This window comes from Myxine glutinosa, chromosome 5, assembly GCF_964187855.1.
Source record: "Myxine glutinosa chromosome 5, kmMyxGlut1.1, whole genome shotgun sequence".
NCBI classification, from domain to species: domain Eukaryota; kingdom Metazoa; phylum Chordata; class Myxini; order Myxiniformes; family Myxinidae; genus Myxine; species Myxine glutinosa.
The window spans coordinates 128,305,467-128,333,292 of NC_136265.1; the positions used below are offsets into that span (position 1 = coordinate 128,305,467).

A 27,826-nucleotide genomic window follows, 5' to 3' on the forward strand; every position below is an offset into this window, starting at 1 on the left:
GCCCGGCGAACGCTTCCTCGCTTCCCACAGCAAACGCTGCTCGGTGGATGAGGTGAGGATTATGGCAGAAGGTAAGCAAGTCGTGTGTGTTTGGAGCAAAGGTTGTGGCGAGTGGTGAGGTTTTCAGGTGACAATGAATGGCGTACATGATGTCTTGATGCAAGGGAAACGAGAACGGCACTCAGTAGAGAGCATACCTCTGCCAGGTGAACAGTTTACGTTTTGCATCCCAGAGTAGACCAGAAAATCATAATACAAAATCACATTTAATCAAAATCATCCGTCCACAACTTTTTGAGATATCCTGCTATATTTATAAGTATGTTTTATGTATATATATATTTGAGATATCCTGCTATTGGTCCTATCTCCCAATGGTGAAGAATCGCTTTAAAAATTATACTAGCCGCATCCGGGTCTTCACCAAAATCGAATCTATTAGTCCTTGTCACACACCCAACTGAACTGGTCCACCAAGTTTCGTCCACCTCTTTTTGAGATATCCTGCTATATCTAATTTTTCGCCATATCACTCAATGGTGAAGAATCACTTAGAAATTAAATAAATCTCATATGTGAATTCATATTCAGATCTTCACCAACATCGAATCGAATAGTCCTTGTCACACACCCAACCGGTCCACCAAGTGTCGTCCAAATCCGTCCACAACTTTTTGAGATATCCTGCTATGTATCGTTTTTGGCCCTATCCCAATGGTGAAGAATCATTTGAATTCTACGAGCTGAATCCTATTTGGATATTCACCAAAATCTAATCATTTCGTCCTTGTCACATACGCTACCTCTCTGCCAAATTTCGTCTGAATCCGTCCACAACTTTGAGATTTTTTTTCACAAACGAACAAACAGACGGGGGTGAAAACATAACCTCCAACAATCTACCTTTGGTGGCGGAGGTAATTAACGTGAAAATTATAATGAAACCAAAATAATGTGTAACAAAAAACGTGTTCAATAAAAGCTAAGCGTGGTGTCCTTATCTTGTATCAAAACGAAAGATTCAGTAACGGCGAAGTTGAGGGCAAGGGGAGATTTGGCGCACGATTCAAACCAGCTTTTGGCACGATATGCAAATTAGCGCACACATTGTATGGTGCGCCCACGAAGCTCATATAGAATTCACAATTGACCCCGAGGAGAGGGGTGGAAAACGTCTCTTCCCTTCAACACATTTATTAACACTCCATCCCACTACATTCTATTTATTGACACTCTATTTTGTCAGATCATGTCTATAATGCCTCTGGTAAACATGTAATGCAGTAGTGTTCACGGTCGGGTTGTCGGCGACTAAACTGGCTCCCCCACCTAGGCTCACCCAGGTGAGGAGGGTGTGTGACACACCCAGTAAGACTAAAAACAAGACTTGTCAAAGGTGGAGAAGCTCATCATGAGCAAACGGCATGTCACTGCAACCCCGATTCATCTTGCATTGCTTGTTACTGGGCATAGGGCAAGTTGGGTAAAGTATGTGTGGCAGAAGACAGCATGCATTCTACATCACTTTAAACAAATCCGAGCGCAGGCATGATGGTCTTCGTCAAACCCTCGACGGACAGCCGATGATGATCCCACTACATAAGGGAAGGAGCTATTCTAATCTTACACTATGGAAATAACTACACAAAGGGACCTGTATGGTGGTTTGGCATGGCCTCTGAGCGGTATCCTAAAACCGTGTGTGTGTGTGTGTGTGTGTGTGTGTGTGTGCGTGCGTGCGTGTGTGTGTGTGTGTGTGTGTGTGTGTGTGTGTGTGTGTGTGTGTGTGTGTGTGTGTGTGTGTGTGTGTGTGTGTGTGTGTGTGTGTGTGTGTTGTCCTGTTCCTGGGGATTAAAATCCTCCAAGGAAACGGATAGCCGAACTAGCTTACACTCCGAGGCGTTCAGTCAAACATGACAGTGTTCTTTACACGGGAGGGAAAGGAGAATGACGAACTTACCTTCACGGGTCCGGGTCCCACCGGCCGTCTTCGAACCTGCGATGATCAATTCAACAGACACGGATTTAAAATGTACAAAGACCGGCTTTATTGAATGCCAGCGAACAAAAGAACACACGGCAAAATAAGGTTCCTAAATGGAGTGCTCCCATACGGACCCGTATACACACAAAGGTGAAAATAAATGTGTATGTTTTTAGGTACTTAGCTCTGAGCGTCTCCTGGACCACCTCGGGAATCGTCAAAGCCCCCCCGCTTCCTTGGCGGGAACAGCACAGGCCTCCGTGCACAGTTCGCTCACGGGAAATGCAGGCCTCGGTCCACAGTTTGCTCCTCCTCACTATCGTCGAAACCTCCAATGTCCCTAGCGCGAGAGTGCTATGAACTGTGACTGCACGGCACCAATGGTCCAACGCAAGAGGATGGAAAATGTTGGAACACGACCGTTCGTTGAGACTGTCCCACCACAAGAGAGCTTATCGGTGACCGTTCACCTCCAGATCCAGAAACCGAGAGAAAGAAAATGATGAAAATGTCGGGGAGAGCATTCTTTTGTACTCAAGGATGTCATCCGACACCGCCCGTGCCTGCTCCTATCAGCCAATCCCTCGCTTCGTGGCTCGACAAATCTCACCAATCACTGCTCTCCGGGGCGTGGCCTCACGGACCTGCCTGCTCTTGTGACCACCCGGTGGTATCATCATCGTTGGTGCTCAAAGTCCTGTTTCCGGTTAGTCCCGGGGGTTCTTTACCTTTTTTGTGTCATGGAACCCTTTGAGAATCTGGTGAAAGTTAGACCCCTTCCCAGAAAAATGCACATAAGCACAAATACAAAATTTTGCATACAATGAATAAATTTTATTGCATAGGAAAATTATTTCCTTCACATACCATCATAATCAGAATAAAAAACAATCTTTACAAAGAATATATCTCACTTTTTTCATGCAAAAATCAATGACCATTCCCTGAATGAAATTAAATATATCCAAATTGTGCAAATTAAACAAAAAATAAACTTCAATTCTGCTCAAAAGTACATTTCAGTGAGAAGGCTGTTGTTTGGCTTCAATAAGATTACATTTGGGAGTGGTCTTTGACAAGGCAATACGCATGTCATGTTTGACATCCAATCGATTTCTACTTTTCGTTTTGATGGCAAGTGCTGAAAATCCTGACTCACAAAGATATGTGGTTGCAAACGGAATTGGAGCTCCCACAGCTCGCTTTGCCAGACGAGGGTAGGCTTGTGTTGTTGTTGTGTCAAGGAACACCAAAATTCTCCAAGACTCTTCGAGTTGAACTCATGTCGTATCATTTCACACATTGTATTGTTGCGGATCTCTGAACGTCGGCCTTCCCCTTATCAAGAGTGGGTTAATCCCCTTGTCTTTTTACTAGCCGGCGCGATCCTGGGGGTTATGACGTCCTTCCCGGGCAGCGTTAGGTAGGGTTTTAGGACTAGGGATTCGCTATTGCCTAAGTACTAACGCTGACCAGAAACGAGGAAATAACTCCCGCTCGAATCATGGATTTGATGGAACTAGGACGTGCCCGTACGTGCGTGCAAAAAAGCATGCGTGCAAACAACAACAACAAAAAAAAACTTTGAAACCACGTGGCAGTAACGACCACAGAACCCCCCCCCCCCCCCCCTCTATTTACATGAAATGGTTTGGTCCATTCGCAACGACCACAGAACCCCCCCCCCCCTCTATTTACATGAAATGGTTTGGTCCATTCGCAAAGCCAAAGCGAACGGCGAACGGCTAAATCGCCATAGCTCGGTAACTACTTCTCTGATTAATTTCAAACCTTGAAAAGGCACATCCTCGGGTCCCCAGCAATATACCTGGCAAGTTTCAAGTATATCGGACCGGTAGTTGTCGAGAAACAGCGGTCACAGACAAACACACAGACACACAGACATACACACACACACACAGAGATTACTGGAATTATAGATAGATATGCCGAGCGGATAGCGATCCGCGATCCGAGCTGTTAACCAATGCCTAGACCCGATTATAGCGGTTCCTAATCGTGCTATGGGTACCCAATTGAGAAATGACTAAGACGGTCGGATTAAGAAGAAACCAGGAAGAACAAGGTAATTTATTCACAATGCACAAAGAAGAGGAAAAGAAAGGATGTACAAGAAAGAGGAAGAAAAAGTACACAGGGCAGCCTTAGACATTCTTACTTATCCCTTGGACTCGGGCCCGTTCGCTCTCAGACTCACGCGGGGATGCAGATGGTCGGGTTGAGGGTCCGGCGATGGCGTTCACAGCTCGTCCGGTCCCAGACTCGTACCGTGCAGATGGTGTGGTGTACGGCAGGCAGCCCTTCCCGTGGCGTAGGCGCGATACGGACAGTTATATAGCGGGGGATAGGTAAGCTGGTGATCAGACGGCGTACGTAATATTTGCACCGGCGCCTTTATACGCGCGCCCGGTATTATGATGATCGATGCGCCACTTCCCCAATGTCCTTCTGCACGCTGCAGTCCTCGGCAGTGCGTGCCGCGCGCTCGCCCTTTGTAAAGCTGGTTGCCACAGCGCGTCTCTTCCTCTCGTAACTCAACTCTCGTACCAGTTCTGTTCAAGGGCTTTGTGCAAGACTCGTAACTCAACTGGTTCACAATGATGTTCAAGCCCTCTCCCTCCTCATAACTCAACAAGGTTCGTAATCATTCACGAGCGCCTCTCCCATCATAACTCAGAGCGCAATGATTGCAGCTGCGTCCCTCCTCATAAGTGAGGTGGGGGCCTCGCACAAGGGGTTATATTGCCACGCCCAGCGAACCCTCTCGAATCTCCAGCCACGCCCTGTCAGGCGATCTCACCTCAACCCTGGTTGGCTGCTGAGGGCTTACCGGCTCCGCCTTGATAGCTGCTTGACGTGGCCGCACCTCCACCCTTGCGCTCCGCCCCCTTTTCGGGCCTTACCTCGTGGCCTTTGGGCTGGTTTGAGCTGAAGCCCAGCGAGTTTGCGAAGGCTGCTGGCAACCTAAAGGGCGAGGGCGATTGCAGACTGGCTAGCGCTTAATGGCGTCGATGGAAGGGAGGCTGCAAAATGGACGAGGGGCCTACTCTTATTTGTTTTACGCAACGCAGATGCAACTATTGGGAATGGCCTTATCCTAAACACAAACTAAGAAATAACTACCATCCTAAGGTGACCTACGTGTTGCTTGTGGCCTATCTATGGGGTGCAACCTTTAACCTTTAATGATGTTACCTGTGCTGGGTTCCCAAAACCACAACAGTATGTTGCCTGACTGTACACTCAGTATCATCCCATTTCAACCTACCTTACAGATCTACTAGTCTTCAGTAAGCAAGAATAAGTACATAACATCCTGTACAGAGACAAAAAATAAAACTTTTTATAAAAAGCTAGCGAAAATACATTTTTAATAATTTTTATGCACCTGGTTCATGGACCCCATGAAGCCCATCCACGGACCCCAAAGGGGTCCATGGACCACAGGTTAAGAACCCCTGAGTTAGCCTTTATTTAGTGTCTTTTAATGCGCTATTTCCTGGCTTTGTGTGTGTGCTGCATTGTCATAAGGAACAGAGGAAAAATAACAGAGGCCATTTACATACAGGGCATTTACCATTAATCTAACTAATTAACATAACCCCACCCCTCTGATGGGGACACTTACACGTGCTTACACGACATCCAGTCTAAACAAATTTCCTACTCATGATACATGGGGTTTATTCTTCTTAATCATGACACATGGAGCATGGTATCTATCTATAATTCCAGTAATCTCTGTGTGTTTGTTTGTTTGTACGTTTGTACGTTTGTTTGTCTGTGACCGCTGTTTCTCGACAACCACGGGTCCGATATACTTTAAACTTGCCAGGTATATTGCTGGGGACCCGAGGATGTGCCTTTTCAAGGTTTGAAATTAATCGGACAAGTACTTACCGAGCTATGGCGATTTAGCCGTTCGCCGTTCGCTTTGGCGTTGCGAATGGACCAAACCATTGCATGTAAATAGAGGGGGGGGGTTCTGTGGTCGTTGCGAATGGACCAAACCATTCATGTAAATAGAGGGGGGGGGTTCTGTGGTCGTTACTGCCACGTGGTTTCAAAGTTTTTTTTTGTTGTTGTTGTTTGCACGCATGTTTTTTTGCACCCACGTACGGGCACGCCCTAGGATGTTTACACACACACACCCCTACACAAATTTTTTTTTTTTTTTTTTTTGGCAAGGAACGGGCACCCACGTACGGGCACGTCCTAGCTTATATATAGTACGGGCATGCCCTAGTATTATACAATTCTACCTGGACGAAGGTAATCATTGCCTACCCCCCACAAACGTGTGTGTGGTTGTGTGTGTGGTGTGTGTGTGTGTGTTCACACACACACACACGTCTCAAAATTAACCTTTGCGATGCTGGTGGCTTGTTATTGTATTTATCCAGCAGCGTGGTGTGCACGTGTTGTAAAGATACTCACGTTGTGAAATTTCAAGGAGCTTATTTTTCTCATAGCCTGCTGAAGTAGTTGGGGCAGGGAGTGTGAGGGGGTTAACAAAACCACCATTGAGGACATTTGTAAGTGAATGCCAGATGGCGGCTTTATGTCTAAACGATGCAAGGGTTTGTGAATGTGAGGGCATTTAATGGAAATTAAATTTTTGTTAACTTTGTAATTTCACAATAAAAGGATCTTTGATTGTGGCGTGTGCTTGCAAGGTGATGACTGCGCCTCTTGTGTTCCTTTGTAGAGACGGAGGTGGCATCTGAGATTAAAAATTACACTTTTTCAGCTTTGTTTGGTGTACTTTGTTATTCAGTTGAATGTGGTATCCCAGTATTTTTTGGGTTTTCTTTTTTCATTATCCACAAAGAGAGCGAGAGTGCAACGTATCTCTTTTGATTCTGAAGGTGGTTTGTTTGTACTACACCAGAAACTATGGCGAGACAATAGCGCAGATGATCCAAGAGCAGGGCTTGCACGTCGACTTCATGTTCTTGTCGTCTGAGATGGGACTTGAGCAGACGCTGAACGAGGCGACTCGTTCTGGGATACCCTATGCAGTGGTGATTACCACCACGCACCAGATGCACCGCTCATGCACAGTCAACATCCTGCACGGACTACAAGAAGGTACAATTGCATTTCCAAAGTAGAACGGCACTCGGTAGAGCGCATACCTCCGCCAGGCTGAAGTTTGTTTTGTATCCCACTGATAGGCCAGATCTGGATTCGGACATGAACCAAAATCTAATCGGCTTGTTCTTGTCACCTAACCAACTCATCCCCCAAATTTAGTTGTAACTCGTCCATAACTTTTTGAGATATCCTGCTATGTATCATTTTTATCCCTATCTCCCAATGATGAAGAATCACATAAAAAATTCTAGTAGCCGGATCCGAATAAGGATCTTCACCAAAATCTAATGATTTCGTCCTCGTCACATACGCTACATCTCTGCCAAATCTCGTTTGAATCCGTCCACAACTTTTTGAGATATATTGTTCACAGACAAACAGACAGGGATGAAAACATAACCTCCATCCACCTTCGATGGCAGAGGTAAATATTAGAGAATTTCCCTTGAGAAGAGCTGTTAGAATGTGATTTGAAAATACGTTGCACTGTCTCTCTCCCACCAGAGCACCGCAACATGCCGCAGGAAGAAGCCATGCTTATGCTGTCGCGTGATTTTGCCAAACACTTTGGCGAAGACAGGGAACAAAGACGGATCGATCTGTCACGTGATGCTGCCGAACTCACCACCCGTGCGCTGAACATGGACTTTTCTCGTCGTGGACAAGGAAACCCACCACATCTGCAGCCACTGATCGACTTGCTGTGCAATGGAAAATCCCTTACCATCCCAGAGCTTGACTCTGTAGCCGACTACATTCAAAAGCGACGGGAGATGGTGATTGGGAAGCCGGTTCCGACCTCCACGCTTGTGGGATCCCTCATGGGAGATCCTGAGGGTAAGCTTGTTTACATGTTGCTATGTCCAAGGTGAGAAGGTGTAATGTTTGTTGGTCCAGAATTTAACCCCTTTACCCCTCCCTAAAGACACTTGTCCCCAGGTTTTAAACTGTTTTTGACCCAGCACGAAGGCGGGTCAATAAATGACGCCAATTTGTTCTTCATTTCTCTGGGCCCACTGGAATACATACACCTGGTCATTTTACAATATGATCCACAAGGAGTGAGGTGCATTTGTCCAATCTCAATGTCTGCTTCCTGTTGACTGCAGTGTAGACATCTTTAGCATTGGTGCATTGTCTGTTTTAGTTTGATGGGGCAACATCCAGTCAATACGGGTGAGGACAACCTCCGACTCATGTCATGCGGGTGGTGTTCGGTTTGGCGTGGTCCTATTACAGATGCACACCCTGCACAGGAAATCAGGACGACCTCTGCCTTCTCAAAGCTTTTCTATTCACCTGTATACATTTCATTGGTCCAGGCATGATCTATCATTAGTCTGTATTCCACTCTCACCTTCTGCCCATTGAAGATATAATTGCTCATTGTTCTTCACATGTACAACTTTCCACTGGTGGTGCCATATTGGTCACGCGATCCGGTTGCCAATCCGCAACCACACATCATTGCCCATTGAGCACACAACCAAGGGTGCCAACCGACGTTGTGATATGAAAACGGGCATTTAATTAATCACGTGTCACTGGCATAAAAAGTGGTGTAATTTATCAACTTGTCCTCATATAAATAAAAGTGAAATCTGGCCAATATATTTCATTACAAGTTCGCAAATGGTTAACTTGAAGCAAGCGTATCAAATGTACGGGCCGAGGTCAGTCGTGTGCGGGCCGAGGTCAGTCGTGTGCGTACATGACTGAGGTGGTGGTGGAAGTGCAGAGCTCGAGGATGCTTGGGATGGAGGGGTGTGGAGGGAAACTCAAGCAGTTGACCCCACAAGATGGGATTAATTGTGGCACAGCAGTAGTCGTCTTTGGGGTAATAGATTGATTATGGTAGTTGTAGTGGAGGCTGTATGTGCAATTTTGCTTTTTGAACATTAATTATCCATGAAAGATTGCCAAGGGGGTGTTTAAGAGCAGGTTTAATATGAAATTGGACATAGCAGGGTGATGGGGACCTGAGGGAGGACCCATTATCATCAGCTTCTACATCTGACTTGATTTTTAAAATAAAACATTCATTTCAGATGAAAGAACGATTATTATCTAGACTTCCTGAGATTATGCAGTTATAATTCTGGTGTATTATTCACAGAATGTTTAGCTTGTGATTGTATTACACTGAGTAGCACAAGTCAAATTTCTCTCGTGACGTAAACATCTCAGCCCTCCCTTTGGGTAATTTGATTTTGACATTGTCATGTTGACAGGTAAAACAAGAAAGAGCAGAGATTGCAGAATCTCGCAAAGATGCGTTTTTGGTGGTTCTTAAGGCTGTTAAAACAAATATGGCGGCCAAACCACGTGACTGATATCAATTTTTCCCCTCCAATTTATCCATCGATGACCCTCAAGAAATTTAATCTTGATCGGATGAAGTTTTGTTCTTGTCTAACTATGACGTCATAATGGAGAAACCTATGACATCATTAACATATTTTATTCCCCATGGAGAGTTCTTTACAATGAGCCGTCATTTTTTTCTATGCAACGCTTTCGGAGATATAGAGGTGCAAAGTTTTTCGGTTTTTCCAAGATGGCACCCGTACCACGTGAGCTATGCCGTCATAATTATGATTTGAAAATTCTACAGGAGGAGGTGCACCTATGATGAAAATTTCCTGTTAATCGGACCAACAGTTGCAGAGAAAATCATTTATTCTGTGCAGACAAACAAGCAAACAGACAAACGGACTCAAATGCAATACCCTCTCCTCTGGCGAAAGTAATTTGTGTGCAAATGTTGAGAATACTGCAGATGATGAAGGATGTGAGTAAATGGGGATTAATGAGATTCACACAAAGGAAGGTGTAAGTTGAATGTGGCATCTTGTTCTGATTTTATTTTCAGTTTCTGGTAAACTAATATTGGTAATGGAAGATGTAGTGAATTGAGTTTAAATTCTTTTTAACTAATGATGTCACTCATGTTTCTCTTCCATACCCTAAACTCAGACCGTTTTCCTGGTGCGGCATCTTCACTCCAGAATCGTCCCTCTGGCATACCAGTGTCCACCTCTCAACAGGGCGTCGTCACCAGCTTGTTCAACCCTAATGCAAACATGTACGGGAACATGATGGGCAGGCTCCCAGACAACACCAACATGGGAGACGGACTCATGGGTCCCGTGCCCGCACCGGCACCCGTACCACCTCCGCCCGCGACGGTGTCGTCGCGGCATCCGTCTGCCACGAGCATCAATTTGAGCAATCCCGCCGTGCGCAAAGCTCTGGACAGCCTGCTGGATAGCTCGTCCCAATACGCTGGCGCAAGTGACCCGGGCAAGTCCAAGAGTTTGTTCCGCTATTGATGTAACCGAACGAGGAGTTGGTTTAACTTGCCATCGCTGAAGCCGATTTTTTTTTAGTTTGTTTTTTTCCTGGTAGTTTTAACTGGCCAAGCACCTTATGCTAATGTTGAATTAAACTGGCCATGTGGTATTGATTTGATTTGTAATCCATAACTGTCACCTCGCTTTGTGGGTTAATAGCGAGTGTTGTCTTAGCCTTGCTTTCTATCTCTTTTTTTTGTAAAAGGAAGTTTTTAGTTTGTTTTTTTCCTGCATTCATTAAAGTATGAATGTGTAATTCTTTGTACATCTCTTGTTGTATCTGCTGCAATGAGATGGAGATCAGTCATGACTCATTAGTCATGACACATGAATCACACACTACCTCAACATAGTCACAGAGTACGTTGTGTTTGCAAACGACGACGAGGAAGCAAAACGATCGAGGGCAGACATAATTTTTATTTTCTTTGTACAAATTCTACAAACCTCGAGTTACGAAAGGCATTTTCTTTGGACCGACCGATTCAGGAGTCTCGCCGGTCCTGTTGGGCGTCTTTGAGAGCAGCGAGCGCTTCAACAGTGACACGCAAAGTGCCAATCGCTTTCCCATCAGCAGCAATCGCTGCAGTCAAACGGACAAAAAGAAAGGGCTGCCAAACGTCTTCTCGTCTTTCTTTTTTTTTAAACGACTTTTTTTTTGTGTACAAGATCGAGGCTCGTGAAAGAGCTAACATTAATCACACAAAAACTCAAACCGACACATAAAACACAAAATAAGGGGAGCGGTAGACAAGATGGGGAGAGAAGGGGAAGCACACAAACAACATTTGAGTAGGGACATCGGGAGATCTGTGGGAGGGGACAGGGCTTGGGGGGAGGTGGGAGAGGTATAAAACATGGACAAACGGTGGGTCGCCATGCTGCGCAGAACTAACTGATGGGATGCACTTCTACAGGTGACCAGGTGAGTGGTTCCAGTTTTTGGGTGTAATTTCAAAATCTGGTGGAATTCGTTGGAAACTTGTGCACGATGGGAATTCCGATCGATCCATCTAAAATAAAAAAATATTCCAGAGTACCGCTTCAGAACAGTTAGCACATTGCAGGAACGCAGATCACTCACCATCCATGGCGTGTTCGGTGAGATCCTTGCCCAAACGCAAGATGTCGCGTAGGTCCAGCCGTGCTGTGCCCAAGTCCACGCAGTCAAGTTCTTGTTGTTCCGCGAGTGGTTCACTCACCACGGTAAAGGGAACGCTGGGTGAGGAGGAGCAAAGCGATTCAAACGTGGGAAAATCTTTCACGAAAATTTTAGCTCTTTCACGAGCCTCGATCTGGTTTCCAAAAAAATAATAATAATAAATAAATCTCAACCCGTATATCTTTAAAATTGCTGTACAATTCACTCCCCCTAATCCCCTTCCTTAAATTTAGTTTTACCACAAACAGTGAATTATCTCGAGTAAGTAGTGCATGTTTTATTTTTTTTTGTCAGCAATTTTTATGATTTTTTAAAATGTACTCGTCAACAGGTAAACCAATCAATTTTATTTTGACCAGACTCGGTGGTGTAATGGTGAGAGCGTCCGTTCCGGGTCTGTGAGGTCGGCGGTTCAAACCCCAGTCATAACAACGACTTTGAGATGGTACGTGCTGCTTCCTTGCTTGATGTTCAGCATTCAAAAGGTCTTGCAAACCATTTGATGGTGAAGCAACAGTTTAGCATTTATGATTTAAATTAATGAACAGGGTAAAATAATTAAATAGATATGTGGTAAAATTATTTAATCCTGTTCATTAATCTACTCGTAATTGCTTCACTACGCCCCCAGTGGTGTTTATAATAAAGGACATGGATTTGTTCCCCCCATTGGAGGCAGCGAGTGCCCCGGAAGCATTGACGGAAAGAGAGTGGCAATTGTATGTGGGAAAATTGCATGCTTGGTCAGGGTCGCCCAGATAGCTCAGATGGCAGAGCACTGGTACGGTTTTCGAGAGGACCTGGGTTTGATTCCTGGTCTGGGTGTGTAATTTCCCCACATATGTATATCAATTTATTTATGATTTAATAAATATGAATAAACCTAAACAATATTTCGATCTTCCTTATTCAGATAAACAAAATGATGTCCTAATCTCAGCTATTCATGATCACTAGCCGAAACCCGTGGAACATCCACGGAAGGAAGGATGTGGTGTATGGATGGCATCGGGGATTTGCTTGTCCGAGTAAGAGTTAGGAAGAAAGATGAGAATGAAGAGTGCATATATGAACAACGATCGCCGACACCGGCACAAATGCATGCTCTGGATTGTCCACTCAGCAGACGGCTTGCTTCGCCTTCGCCCAGCAGACGCCAATACGATGGCGTCGTATCCGCAGTTAATCGGATGCTTTTGGGCCCCAACGTCGGCGAATTCAGATTTTTCGAGTATGTCTGTACGTGATAAACAAAGAGCGCGGTTCGTAGATCGTAAATGCATTAGTGCCGTGGGCATCGGGTCACTGGGTGCGGCATAAAAGGGATAACAAAGTCGAGTCCTTATGGTATTACTGTATTATATAGATGATGGATGATTTAACTCACAATTATCCTCCAACACATGTACACCATAATCATGACGAGTTTAACTGGGGACAAACCTCGACGGTGTATCTGCATGTTTGTCAGTTTTGTTTTCAAAATCTTTATGCATTCTCTCTAGTACACGCAATTGACTGCTGCATGAGAGCAATGATCAATGCTAAAGTTGATAAACAGGTACGGACACCTTGGTCATGTGCTCATGGTGTAAACCTTGTAGAGTTTGAGGCAAACCAGTGTCCCAATGGTGCATCCATACCTGCCATTTGTGCTCGAATACACGAGGACCTAAAACCCTTTATACACTACGCCTCTGTCAGTTAGCCAATTGTTTTGGAGCAGGTTCACAAAAGCCCAGGCCTCCGGCACATGTGATCAGGCATTGGCAATAAGCTCGTACATGGCAAAAGTCTCCTCTCCGTTTGCAACACTTGCCAGCATGTCCCTCCTCTGGCTGTGCTTCTCACGGTCAACGTCGATCACTGTACAAGACGGGGGAAGATAACGGAACAATGCACCGCTGAAATGGACGGCATCCTAAAGTGCTATCCTTGCCTTTAAGACATGCTTGCCATGTTCTAAGCTAGAGTTTCTTTGGGCCGAAATGCCACCTTTGCTGAAGTTGAAATTCGCCGAGTGGCCAGGTAGTGGTTTGGGGAGGGACACGGGCGTTTCTGTCTCCTCCGTAGACAGCCCAAGTAGGCTGAACTCCACAAACAGCTGCTGGTTGCTGGAATCGGCAGCTGATCCTTCAAGGAGGTGAAAGGAAAGAACTTCAACCCGGATGTAGTCGGCAGGCTGCACACAGACGCGAAAGCTCACCGTCAGTCCGGTGATATAACGGAACATTACGCTCTACTATGGGGTGCTCGTCAACAGTGTAAACGTATGTGCCCACAATGTGATATCCATCATCAATACAAGTAATTGATTAATCGGCTCGAAAATCACATTGTTCTCTTACTGGCGTAACCTTGGTGACGAGATGTGTCAAAACCTCATCAGTATCTGGCGCCAGAGACTCGCTGTCATCCGTCTGATTTTCTTCCCCTCTTCCACTCTCTGCTTCCAACTCCTCTGACACTAAGATATGAATGTTCGAAATGAGAACATGCAATATGAATTCTTACCATAAACAAGCATTCACATGAATTTTCACTTTGAATAAATTGGTTTTCACTTTCAGCTTCATATTAAGACGAGAAGAGCCAACCTGTCGCTTCACTGACGGACTAATTAGTTATCCTGTTTGCCATAAATTGCTATATTGGTCACTTTGGCATCACTTTGCAGACTTGAAACAGCCACCACCCCTCAACCCAACCTCCACTTACATCAATGATAAGATTATTGGTTCATGAGTTATTAAACAGTCACCACTATATTCGTCATGGGTGTGTCTGTCTGTCTGTCCGCAGCATAACTACCCAATGATATCATCCGATCTTGATGAAACTTGGGTGGGAGGTTGATATCATGATCTAGTTGTGTGCTGCCTCGAGTGGGCGTATTGCGCCCATTGTGGGCGGAGCCACGCCCGAAAAAGAAGTCTTTTTAGGGGGTAATCGATTTCAAGCTACATCTTCTCCGAGGGGTTTGGTGGAATCTGACAGGGGTTTCGGTATTTGGTTAGGCCAATGTCATGTGTCTAGCCCCATGGAGCTCGATTTTTTCATTTTCGCCCCAAGGTCAAGGTCACAAGGTCACGAAATTTAGAAAAGTCGATTTTTGATGGTTTTATTACATTGTTCACTTCCTGATAGGGTGAAATGTCGTACATGATCTTATATTATCACATACATCATGAAATACAAGTTTTCCAACAAATTTCAGAATCTTCGATCTTTGACCTTTGAAGGTCACAAAGTTTCAAAGTTGTCGGAATCTAACCCAATTTTCGGTATTGTGCAGCTAACTATCCTCATAACTGATTATACATTATTTTCTATCTCATTTCAAGGTCAGTAACCTTCGTTTTGACATTTCCGGGCCTGGCCTGCCCAGGCATGTTTCGGTTATAGTCCATCCTTTGTCATTGAATACCGCTCGCTCGTGAACCATCGTCGTCTCCTGACTTGTATAGATTATTACAATATTCACCATAAAAACCTACATATTTACAAACAGACAAATGGCCTCTGGTGTGCAGGGAAGGGAGGGCCCATTAGGTGACATGCCAAGTGCTTTATGACTTCAAGTCATGATGCAAAGGTCCCCTTTGGCATGGAAGTTCCTTAGGGCCATATGAACAAAATTATGAACAAAATTATCCAAAGACATGAGTTGTATCTTAAAATCCAAGATGGCTGCCAACAGCATTTGTCATCTATATAATAATAGCGGAAGGACTCGACTTTGTTATCCCTTTTACGCCGCACCCAGTGACCCGATGCCCACGGCACTAATGGATTTACGATCTACGAACCGCACTCTTTGTTTATCACGTACAGCCATACTCGAAAAATCTGAATTAGCCGACGTTGGGGGCCAAAAGCATCCGATTAACTGCCGATACGACGCCATCTTACGACGCCATCGTATTGGCGTCTGCTGGGCGAAGGCGAAGCAAGCCGTCCGCTGATTGGACAGGCGAAGGCGAAAGCAAGCCGTCCACTGAGTGGACAATCCAGAGCATGCATTTGTGCCGGTGTCGGCGATCGTTGTTCATATACGCACTGTTCATTCTCATCTTTCTTCCTAACTCTTACTCGGACAAGCAAATCCCCGATGCCATCCATAATGGTACACTCTATCCATACACCACATCCTCCCTTCCGTGGATGTTCCACGGGTTTCGGCGAGTATAAACTATTACGATACATGTTTCCCAGGAAATTTGAAGTCGCATAACTAATTTCTGGCATCACTTCTGCATTGTGGATGCATTTAAAGGTAAAGTCAGGTTAATGAAACATAAATTCAACATTTTTATAAAATTAATGACAAAAATGACAATTAATTAATGACAAATTAATTAATTTTTGACAAAATCAAAATTAATCGCAAATTCAGTCATTGCTCACTGGGAGCAGGTTGGTGTGGTGGTGCCTCCTCAGGCTGTCAAGCATGTTTTCACCACAGGCGGTTTTGACAACATTGATCACAACACATCCTCTACGACGGCAAAATCAGCCCTCCATGGAACGCATCAGCATTCAACAGCACTTCTCTTCAGAAACACAACTAGTGGAGAATCTCCACGACATCCTCAATCCAGCTGAAATGGGGCAGAGGACTGAGGCCCTTGCCATCTATCTAAAAGACCATGGATGGATATGGACGTCTCGCTGCCGAACGATGAAGTGCTGCACGTTCCTGCCCTAAGGACCAATAGTCATCCTTTTCCAGCTTCGCGCTCTCCCACTAGCATAATTGAAGAAGGCTCAAATTACCTGACCAAACATTGTGTTCTGTATGTGAAAATCAATAAATAATGTTATGAAACCAATAAATAGTTGTAATTTGAATTTTTTCCCCACTTTGACCTTTAAATACATCCGAAATGCAGAAGTGATTCCAGAAATGAGTTAGGTGACCTCAGATTATCTGGGAACATGTATCATAATAGTTTATATGACAAATGCTTCCTGGGCTATGGGTTGGCCATGTTTTCCAAGATGGCTGACAGTGGCCATCTTGGATTTTAAGATACAACTTGTGTCTGGATAATTTTGTTCCTAGGGCAACAAGGAACATTTATGCCAAAGGGGACCTTTGCATCATGACGAAGTCAACACCCAATTTTAGCACATAACATATCCACCACATCCCATACAGCCTGTCTGCTTCAGAGACGTTGGCATGACCCCTCAATATGGTCCCACGTGCAGCCAAATCCGACAATCCATAGATTTAAATAATTGTAATTAAATTTAACCACGACACTTCCTATAGGCTCTGTATGTATAGTTACGTTTGTGGGGGATAGGCAATGATTACCTTAGTCCAGGTAGAGTGAACAGATTACCATGCTCTGTGTAGTGAAATCGTATCCGTACTGAACCCGGGTGGGGATGCTCGCTGCTCGCTGTCATTGTTGTCCCCACTAGGGGCGTGACTATAAGACCCGTTGCTGTGTCAGTGCTCCGAGACTTCTCCCTTGTGACATGTTACATCGGTAGCCTCGTTAATGGTACGCCTTTATAGAATATCTAGCTTGCTTGCATTGACTGATAGGAATGGCTTTATGAGATGTCGCATCGTATGCTTATTGTGTATTTCTACTTACAGGAATGATCTGATGATCTAAATGCAATTAAACCAAACCGTTGGACTAAAAGTTGTGCGGACCTGAATGGTTTTCCACAACACTTAATTGCATTTATGATCTGCTGACATGGCTGGCAACAAGACGTTGACGGTGTCCATTTTCAGCGCCGACCCACAAGCCACGGACGGAGGCTTGCAACTCAAGCACTGGCTCAAGCAACTGGAGCATCTCTTTAATGAGCCTGATACCGCTCCGACGCCTGCCGCGAAGCTGGCAATATTACACTCAAAAATCGACTACCGGGTCTACCACGCGGTCGCTCAATGCACGACGTATGATCTTACCGTCGCGGAGCTCAAGCGGCTTTATATAAAAGAAAAAAGCCCTGTGTATGCGCGTTATTTGCTGCAGACGCGACGGCAGCAACCCAACGAGCCTATGGATCATTACGCCCAGGAGCTCCGGCAGCTCATGCTGGACAGCGCCCAGCCACGGACTCCCGAGCAGGCTAAAGATGATCGACTTTTAGATGCCTTCATAGCAGGGGTCTCCTCTCAGGAACTACGTCTCAAACTCTTGGAGAAGACCGACCTGACCTTCGCTACGGCGGTTGAGCAAGCGACGGTGTATACCGAAGCGCGGATGCAATCGAACGCCTATGATCGCACGCGCCTTTTGGCGGGCACCTCACTACACGCCCGGCCGGAGAGGACCACTGACGAGGACGTGGATCCGCCTGCTGAACTCCGGGATGCTCCGGAGGATGACCCTACCCTGACAGCTGCCGTTACGACCAGCAGACCCAAGGCCTTGCGCGGGGCCGCATGTTTTTTTTGTGGAGGGCCTCGTCATGCCCGAGTCGTGTGTCCGGCACGTGACGCTATTTGCCATTTGTGCTCGCTAAAGGGACATTACGCGAAAGTGTGCAAGAAATCGGCACGCGGCTCGCGGCCCTTCGACTCGCGCAGCCGCGGTCGCGCAGGCGCGGCAACCTTGAACGGGCTTGTAGCAGAACCCACGAGCCCAGCGCCTTACCCGTCTTCGAAGGGGAGGGCCCCTCGCTGCGGCCCGCTGGGCGCTCAGACAACCTTGACTGGCGCCACCGGAAAGCCACCACCGTCTCATTCTCCATCGGGGACAAAGGCCGCGTCCTTGGCCAAACCTCGAGCCACGCAAGGGAAGAAACAGCTTTCGAATACTACGGAAGCCTTTTGTCAAAGCGACCAAACGAAAAAGGCGATTTCGAATACTACTACGGAAGCCTTTTGTCAAAGCGGCCAAAAATGTCAAAAGGCGATTTCGAATACTACGGAAGCCTTTTGTCAAAGCGACCAAACGAAAAAGGCGATTTCGGCTACAACGGAAGCCTTTATCTGCCAGGAGTGTCAAAAGGCGATGTCAAATACTACTGAGGCCTTTTCTCATCGGATTTTGAATCGCGAAACACCGGAATGCTGGGGAAAGCCCTCTGATGACGATAATGGATTCCCCATGGTCAACGCAGACTCCGGCCACGATCGCAAAACTGCTGCTGGTGTAGGATCCACCCGCGAGGCTGGTCCGACCCATTCGGGGGGCTCAGTCCCGCTCCCAGCTGCCTCGTCTGGCCTGGCTCAAGCCCTTATTCCCCTTATGGTTGAGGGCCATTGTGTTCAGGCCTTGGTGGACACCGGATCTACGGATAGTTTTATCGACCAGCGACTTGTGCTCAGGCATGGATGGCGGATCGGGCGGTCTACACGACGGATCTTCATGGCATCCCAGGGACTCCGGCTTAGCACAAAAGGGGAATGCCGATTGAAACTAGTGCTAAAGGGACGGGTTTTCCCTGATGTACACCTTATGGTTTTACCCGCATTATGTGCTGATATTCTGCTAGGACATGATTTTCTTAAGCTGCATGGACGTCTGGTAATGGAGTTCGGTGGGCCTGACACTCTTGTTGTGGGGGCGGACGACGCGCTAACGGTGTGCGCCCTAGCGCAAATGGACGTCCGTCCGCTTTCGCTGTTCCCCAATCTAACCTCCGACTGTACCCCTGTCGCGGTAAAATCGAGACGCTACTCCCGCGCGGACATGCAATTCATTGCGGACGAAACGACTCAGCTCTTGAAAGACGGCATCATAGAACCTAGTAGGTCGCCGTGGCGTGCCCAGGTCTTAGTGGTGCGCAGTGAGGCCCATCGCAAACGCATGGTAATCGACTATTCCCAAACGATTAACCGCTTTACACAGCTGGATGCCTACCCCCTTCCGGGGATGGACGCGCTAGTGCAACAGGTGTCCCAGTATTCGGTCTATAGTACTCTCGATCTCCGTAGTGCGTACCACCAGATCCCTATCTCTAGGGCGGATCGTATCTATACCGCTTTCGAGTCGGGGCAGCGGTTGTACCAATTTACACGATTGCCCTTTGGGGTGACGAACGGGGTCGCTTGTTTCCAGAGGGCCATGGATGACCTCGTTGCGCGGGAGCACTTAACCGATGTTTTCGTCTACCTCGATAACCTTACGGTTTGTGGATATGACCAAGGGCACCATGACGCTAATCTGAAGCGCTTCCTTGAGGTCGCGCAACGGTATCACTTAACTATGAACGAGGATAAGTGCCGATACTCCCTACGCACCATAGATCTTCTGGGGTACACCGTGACCCATGGCTCTGTCTCTCCGGATAAGGAACGTCTGCGACCTTTGCTCGACATGGCCCCTCCCTGCGATCGGGCTTCCCTGAAACGCGCCCTTGGGCTGTTCGCCCATTACTCCAAATGGGTGCAAAATTTCTCCGCGAAACTTCGCCCCCTTGTGGCCTGCGACACCTTTCCCCTGAGTTCGGCCGCATTGACGGCCTTTGAAGGACTTAAGACCGACATCGCCCGAGCCGCCGTAGCAACCATTGACGAGAGCGGCTCGTTCGTCCTCGAAAGTGACGCCTCGGATCAGGCCATCGCGGCGACCCTCTCCCAAGGGGGACGTCCCGTGGCTTTCTTTTCACGGACTCTTACCTCCGCTGAGCGGCGGCACTCGTCCGTTGAAAAGGAAGCGTATGCGATCGTCGAGTCTATTCGGCGATGGCGCCCGTACCTACTCGGGCGGAGCTTCCAAATCATCACGGACCAGCAAAGCGTTGCGTTCATGTACGACACCTTACACGCCCAGCGCATTAAGAACGAGAAAATCACTCGCTGGCGTATCGAACTCGCCGACTTCTGTTACACCATCAAATATCGCCCAGGGAAGGACAACCAGGCCGCCGATGCCTTATCGCGCCCCACTACATGTGCTGGTATCACCTCGTTGGAGGGCCTACGGGTGCTGCATGCTACTGCGGGCCATCCCGGCGTAACGCGTTTCGCTCATTTCGTGCGGAGTGGGAATCTCCCTTACTCGATTGACGATATCCGCCGTATCTGTCGCGACTGCGCTATCTGCGCGGAAATCAAACCGCGTTTCTATAACCCCCCTATGGGGACTCTGGTGAAGGCTACACGCCCGTGGGAACGCTTGGCGATGGATTTCAAGGGCCCTTTGCCGGTGTCGAGCGGCTCTCGCTATCTGCTCACTATCGTTGATGAGTACTCACGATTCCCCTTTGCTTATATGTGCGCGGACATGACTGCTGCCACGGTGATGCGTTGCTTACAGAACTTGTTCTCAATGTTCGGTTACCCGGCCTATGTCCATACCGACCGGGGTGCAGTCTTCTTGTCTCAGGAGGTGCGCGGCTATCTGCTCCAAAACAACGTTGCGTCTAGTTACACCACGCCGTATAGACCCCAGGCTAATGGGCAGATCGAACGCTTCAACGGGATTATCTGGAGGGCCGTCATGCTCCATCTCCGGACCCACGGCCGGGGCCTCGATAAATGGGCTTGGTCGCTACCTGCGGCGTTGAACTCAATCCGGGCACTCCTGAGTACGGCAACTAACCAAACTCCCCACGAGCGTCTTTTCCACCACCCCAGGAGCTCGGGGTGTATACGGTCTTTGCCCAGTTTGCTCGCTGGGCCCGGGCCGGCCTACCTTAAACTGGCAGTTCGCGCGAGCAAGTACGACCCCCTTGTGGACAAAGTGCAGATTCTCCAGGCTAATCCTGAGCATGCTCGTGTGATGACGTCTGATGGTCGTGAGACTACTGTCTCCGTTCGTCATCTTGCCCCTTGCGGGGTCGACGACCTTAGTAGGGAATCGGACGAACCAGTCGAACCCGTCTATGAGACTATGACCTCTCCCGACGCTCCCATCGCCGACAGTCCACCGACCCTCCCCCCGTCGAGACTGCCCGGGTCCGACGACTTGGCGTTACCCCCTTCATCACCCGACCCTGTTGACGCCTCTGACACCGGGGATACAGGGTTACGAGACGCCGTACCCGGGGAATTTCGAACGCGTGCTGGCAGAGAAATTCGCCGCCCGGCCCGCTACGGTTGGGCCGACTAATACTCCGCGCCCATGCTGACGCTCACTCGCTTTTAGCCACGCGGCCGTATAATTCTGACGGGGGGTGAATGTAGTGAAATCGTATCCGTACTGAACCCGGGTGGGGATGCTCGCTGCTCGCTGTCATTGTTGTCCCCACTAGGGGCGTGACTATAAGACCCGTTGCTGTGTCAGTGCTCCGAGACTTCTCCCTTGTGACATGTTACATCGGTAGCCTCGTTAATGGTACGCCTTTATAGAATATCTAGCTTGCTTGCATTGACTGATATGAATGGCTTTATGAGATGTCGCATCGTATGCTTATTGTGTATTTCTACTTACAGGAATGATCTGATGATCTAAATGCAATTAAACCAAACCGTTGGACTAAAAGTTGTGCGGACCTGAATGGTTTTCCACAACACTCTGTATGGCGTGATGAAGAAGAACCCCCATGTACATAAGTAGGGATCTGGTAGACCGTATGTCGTGTAAGGCCGAAAAAAATATATTGCTGGTCTATGGTCAGACCAAAGTTCCAGAATTGATGCGGCGATGCTGTTTTTTTTTTTTTTTTTTTTTTTTTGAAAAGCATGGATTGCACATATAGAGGTTTTTTGTGTCCTCATGCCTTGCGGTCCTCCTCATCTGCCGTGGCGCCGTCCAGAGAGAAATTATAACAGCCAATAGGACTGGTAGGCCTTTTTGTAAATAATGAACACAAGCTAAAGTTATTTTAAAATGTATTTATTCTGAAAATCATTAAGTTCTTCAAGCATATTATAGACTGCCATTTCGATCTCGAGTTCGCCTCGCCGTACCGTTAAACATTCCAATGCGTCTATCGCGTCAACACTGCGCATGCGCAAGTGGTCTAACAGGCCGATGGTCTCCCACGATCTCTTCTCCCAGTCCACCAGATTATCACAGACACTTACAACTTCATGACACACGAGATAGGATCCAGCCCTAACTAACAAGGCCACCGGCAGCTCTCTAGGCCTTCTGGTTCCTTCACACGAACCCGACAAAGAACGTCTTCGTTTCAATAAATGACAATATCCAGCCGATTGGATGCATGACGTCACGGCACACAAAACTACTCATCTTTGGAACGGCTGGTTGGATTTGGACAAGCTAAACGTAGTTTTATAGGGGAGAACCGTGTGCGAACGTCGATACCAATGGAGACCCTCACAGACCCGTATTTCCCGAGATAGCGCGCCGGCCCGGCAACAACAGGCACGCGGTGTTGTAGGTACCGTTGGAAATTAGAAAAAAAAAAATTGTTGACGCGCAGGGTCAAAATTGATGCGCGTGCTGACCACAGACCGGAAATATATTTTTATCGGCCTAAGTGTGCAAGTGTCCCCATGAGAGGGGCGGGGTTATGTTAATTAGTTAGGGATTATGGGTAATGAATCCCCTGTATGTAATTGCCTCTGTTCAAAGAACACCGTCATTTTTGACTGAACGCCTCGGAGTGTAACCTCGATCGGCAATCCGTCCGAGACCGGTTTTCATCGGCATGGACAGGACAATATACACACTATATACACACACATTTTATATATATATATATATGTATATATATATATACAGTGGGGAGAACAAGTATTTGATACACTGCCGATTTTGCAGGTTTTCCCACTTACAAAGCACGTCAAGGTCTGTAATTTTTATCATAGGTACACTTCAACTGTGGAAGACGGAATCTAAAACAAAAATCCTGAAAATCACATTGTATGATTTTTAAGTAATTAATTTGCATTTTATTGCATGAAATAAGTATTTGATACATCAGAAAAACAGAACTTAATATTTGGTACAGAAACCTTTGTTTGCAATTACAGAGATCAGACGTTTCCTGTAGTTCTTAACCAGGTTTGCACACACTGCAGCAGGGATTTTGGCCCACTCCTCCATACAGATCTTCACCAGATCCTTCAGGTTTCGGGGCTGTCGCTGCGCAACACAGACTTTCAGCTCCCTCCAAAGATTTTCTATTGGGTTCAGGTCTGGAGACTGGCTAGGCCACTCCAGGACCTTGAGATGCTTCGTACGGAGCCACTCCTTAGTTGCCCTGGCTGTGTGTTTCGGGTCGTTGTCATGCTGGAAGACCCAGCCATGCCCCATCTTCAATGCTCTTATTGAGGGAAGGAGATTGTTGGCCAAGATCTCGCGATACATGGCCCCATCCATCCTCCCCTCAATACGGTGCAGTCGTCCTGTCCCCTTTGCAGAAAAGCATCCCCAAAGAATGATGTTTCCACCTCCATGCTTCACGGTTGGGATGGTGTTCTTGGGGTTGTACTCATCCTTCTTCTTCCTCCAAACACGGCGAGTGGAGTTTAAACCAAAAAGCTCTATTTTGGTCTCATCAGACCACATGACCTTCTCCCATTCCTCCTCTGGATCATCCAGATGGTCATTGGCAAACTTCAGACGGGCCTGGACATGCGCTGGCTTGAGCAGAGGGACCTTGCGTGCGCTGCAGGATTTTAATCCATGACGGCGTAGTGTGTTACTTATGGTTTTCTTTGATACTGTGGTCCCAGCTCTCTTCAGGTCATTGACCAGGTCCTGCCGTGTAGTTCTGGGCTGATCCCTCACCTTTCTCATGATCATTGAGGCTCCACGAGGTGAGATCTTGCATGGAGCCCCAGACCGAGGGAGATTGACTGTCATCTTGAACTTCTTCCATTTTCTAATAATTGCGCCAACAGTTGTTGCCTTCTCACCAAGCTGCTTGCCTATTGTCCTGTAGCCCATCCCAGCCTTGTGCAAGTCTACAAATTTGTCCCTGATGTCCTTAGACAGCTCTCTGGTCTTGCCCATTGTGGAGAGGTTGGAGTCTGATTGATTGAGTGTGGACAGGTCTGGAGACGGCTTTGCGGTCGGTCTTTGCAGTCTTTGTGGTCGGAGACGGTCTGGAGACGTCTTTTATGCAGATAACGAGTTCAAACAGGTGCAGTTAATACAGGTAATGAGTGGAGAATGGGAGGGCTTCTTAAAGAAAAAACTAACAGGTCTGTGAGAGCCGGAATTCTTACTGGTTGGTAGGTGATCAAATACTTATTTCATGCAATAAAATGCAAATTAATTACTTAAAAATCATACAATGTGATTTTCAGGATTTTTGTTTTAGATTCCGTCTTCCACAGTTGAAGTGTACCTATGATAAAAATTACAGACCTTGACGTGCTTTGTAAGTGGGAAAACCTGCAAAATCGGCAGTGTATCAAATACTTGTTCTCCCCACTGTATATGGCACAGTCATGCTCCCAGCAATGATGCAACCAGCAGCCATGCAAGGAAAAAAAATGAAAACGACTACTAGCACAACTACCTCAATTATTTTCAGGTTGTGGGGTCAGCAGGGGAAGGTTTTTAGCCCAATTATTTCACGAAGCACCTGGCTAAGCCTGGTGTTCCTCTGAAGGTGATTTAGGCAGCAATTTGTAATTTGTTTGGAGTGCCATAGATAACTTGCCCACTCTTCACAAAAGACGCATCTTTAAGATCCACCAAAGACCAATAAGGGCAGGAAGGCCCTTCAGTTTAACGTCCATCCTATGGGCGGTGTGCTTTGTGATGAACCTCCCATGAGTGAAATACCAATCTGACAGCTGATAGCTGCTAGGTGCAAAATCAAACCCTGACGACACAGCTCAAACACAAGTGTGCATCCCTTTAAGCTATCCTGCCAGCCCGAAGGGCAGACCAAAGTTTTTCCATGATAGTAATCTTACAGGTCAAAACGTTTTCACAAACCTAATTTGGTACACATCAAGACGTAGGTTCGTTAGGCCCAGCGACATCAAAATTAAGAAAGATACGTTTCCTTTACGCCACTTTACAAGCCAACCTTTTTGTGAGCCGTCCCTACACAGAATGCACCGGAATTCCCAGAAGGATTCGTGTACCTACCTTCGCTCAACTCATCCGTGGTCTCCATGGTCAGAACTTCTCCGCTGGACAACAACGAGACCTCATCACATGTCCCTTCATTTTCCCTTTTAGCATCTCCAACGGTATTTTTCAGCTGCTCTTCCATTTCCAAATCCATCTCAGACTCTCCATAACCTGCGGACGGATGTTTTCTTGGATCCTGGTCTTCTGAAGTTGGATCCTGGGATACGAAAGTATATAAAATGGAGAAATGAATGAAGGTTGAAGTTGTCTTCGAGAGACTGTACACTTAAAGTACTTTTAACTTATTCAATCAACATGTCATAGTTGCAAAAGAAAGACGGATGTGTCATTTAAAGTCGATTGATAAATCACTCCAACATTATACTTATAATTAATGTCACAATATAAAAGGAAGCATTTTTGTATTGGAGCAACTGTACTCTGAAAGAACGTGAATGAATTACAGGTTCAAGAAGATACCTAATGCGAAAGGGAGTAAAAATCAGGATGGCAAAAGGAGCAGATGTGAGAAGAGGAGACCGAGTACCGCTCTATCTGTGAAGACAATGACATTATACCGTAATAACAGACGTGGACTGCTGTGACGGAGGAGCGATGAGGAGGTTGGACGCTGTGGCGTCAGGATCAGTTGATGGGGAATTCGGCGCAGGTTGTGATGATGCGATTGGAGACAACGGAGCCTGAAATACATCCATTATGATAAAGAACAATGGTTCGGCCTATATGAGGGGATTTTAAGTAGCATAGCTTTGTCCCTTTGCTCAGGACAGAGGTTGCCTCATTCCCCACATCTACCATGCCCACACTCCCCACCCCATTCACATGACATCGCGGGGAAGACAAGACAGTGCCAAGAACCTGCACACCAAGCTTGTCCACCTTTAAAATGAGTTGATGTCTGTATCCTATTACATATTATACTATAATACAAAAAAAAACAACATATATATACACAAAGAATTAAGTTAAGCACCCCTACACAACGAATTAAGGTAAGCACCCCCTAATATATATTCTTTGTGTATATGTATACATTGGCATATATTCTAAGGTATGTGAGATCAAATAATGATTGGTATGACATTAGCAATTATCCATTGATGAAATTGAGTGATCAAAGTGAAAAAAAGTGATTGGTTGAGTCAGTGATCCGATCACGTGGGTCCTACACACGTTATTGACGCAAAGATCGCTAGAGGTCTTCTCAGAACAATGACTGTACGTTAGAAAACATAAACGTCATCCACACTGTCCGTGATGGACCTATAGCTCCATACTTAAATTGAGGTGAAAATATGCCTAAAATTCCCAAAAAATTTCACCTTAAATTATTCAGAATAAAATATTGAAAACGGCATGATTGTTATGTTTTTATGTGACCATAATATCACTTCTCCAGAAAATATAGCAATATCATGGGTATATTACACTGTTTTGACGACAACAAACTTGTAATGTGCGAGGTTGTAAAAAAACGGGGGGGGTGCTTAACTTAATTCTTTGTGTATATATATACAGTCACGTGAAAAAGTAAGTACACCCCGTGTAAAGTTCTGACTTTTTCAACATATTTCAACATACAGCTATTTGATCTTCATTTCAACAATATTGATAGATAAAGGTGATATAATATAACAAATATCATGAAACATTTACATTTTGTAGTCCATTGTATAATTTAAATAAACATACGAGGTGTGTTCAAAAAGTATGCGACCTTAATTTGTCGTGCGTAAACAAATGAAGCTATGGAGGCGTTGATTTTTTTTTTTTTTGTTTTTTTGTATACAAGATCGAGGCTCGTGAAAGAGCGAACATTAATCACACAGAAAGACAAACAGACACATAAAACAAATAACATCGGGAGCGGTAGACAAGATGGGGAGAGAGGGGGAAGGACACAAACACAACATTTGAGAGCAGGGACCGAGAGACATGGAGACATCGAGAGATCTGTGGGAGGGAGAGGGCTTTGGGGGGGAGGCATGTGAAGGGGAGAAGGCATGTGAAGGGGGGGGGGGGGGGTGGGAGAGGTATAAACATATGGACACTGCCAGGATTTCCAGGAAAGAAGTTGGAATTTCAAACAAGGTGGATCTGTGGTGAATTAGTGGGGGTAGAAAAGATCAAGGTTATGGATGGGGGAAGATAAGAGATGGTGGTGAACAGCTGTTTTAAAGACCTGGAGGGAGGAGAGGGATTGAAGGGAGTGTGGGAGTTTGTTCCACAGGCGGGAGAAAAGAGGAATGAAAGAGTGAAG

At 46.4% G+C, this 27,826-nt stretch overlaps 2 protein-coding genes across 8 annotated transcripts in view; one reads left to right on the forward strand and one right to left on the reverse strand.

Annotated features, from left to right (window-relative positions):
- Positions 1-10,711, forward strand: part of LOC137427110 (nuclear receptor coactivator 5) — a 28,669-nt gene extending 17,958 nt beyond the window's left edge. For both annotated transcript variants that reach the window (XM_068116291.2, XM_068116292.2), the window contains 3 exons: positions 6,897-7,096; positions 7,607-7,939; positions 10,079-10,711. In XM_068116291.2, the coding sequence (XP_067972392.1) occupies positions 6,897-7,096; positions 7,607-7,939; positions 10,079-10,434 (889 nt within the window). In that variant the 3' untranslated portion in view covers positions 10,435-10,711. The remainder of the gene's footprint in view (positions 1-6,896; positions 7,097-7,606; positions 7,940-10,078) is intronic.
- Positions 1-27,826, reverse strand: part of RPGRIP1L (RPGRIP1 like) — a 114,802-nt gene that overhangs the window by 710 nt on the left and 86,266 nt on the right. For 5 of the 6 annotated variants that reach the window (XM_068116275.2, XM_068116274.2, XM_068116272.2 and 2 more), the window contains 7 exons: positions 26,124-26,246; positions 25,561-25,762; positions 13,966-14,084; positions 13,613-13,799; positions 13,402-13,483; positions 11,540-11,673; positions 10,856-11,038 (listed from right to left, as the gene is read on the reverse strand). In XM_068116275.2, the coding sequence (XP_067972376.2) occupies positions 10,941-11,038; positions 11,540-11,673; positions 13,402-13,483; positions 13,613-13,799; positions 13,966-14,084; positions 25,561-25,762; positions 26,124-26,246 (945 nt within the window). In that variant the 3' untranslated portion in view covers positions 10,856-10,940. Of the gene's footprint in view, positions 1-10,855; positions 11,039-11,539; positions 11,674-13,401; positions 13,484-13,612; positions 13,800-13,965; positions 14,085-25,560; positions 25,763-26,123; positions 26,247-27,826 lie in introns of those variants that run through there. The other variant, XM_078778678.1, reaches the window with a different exon arrangement.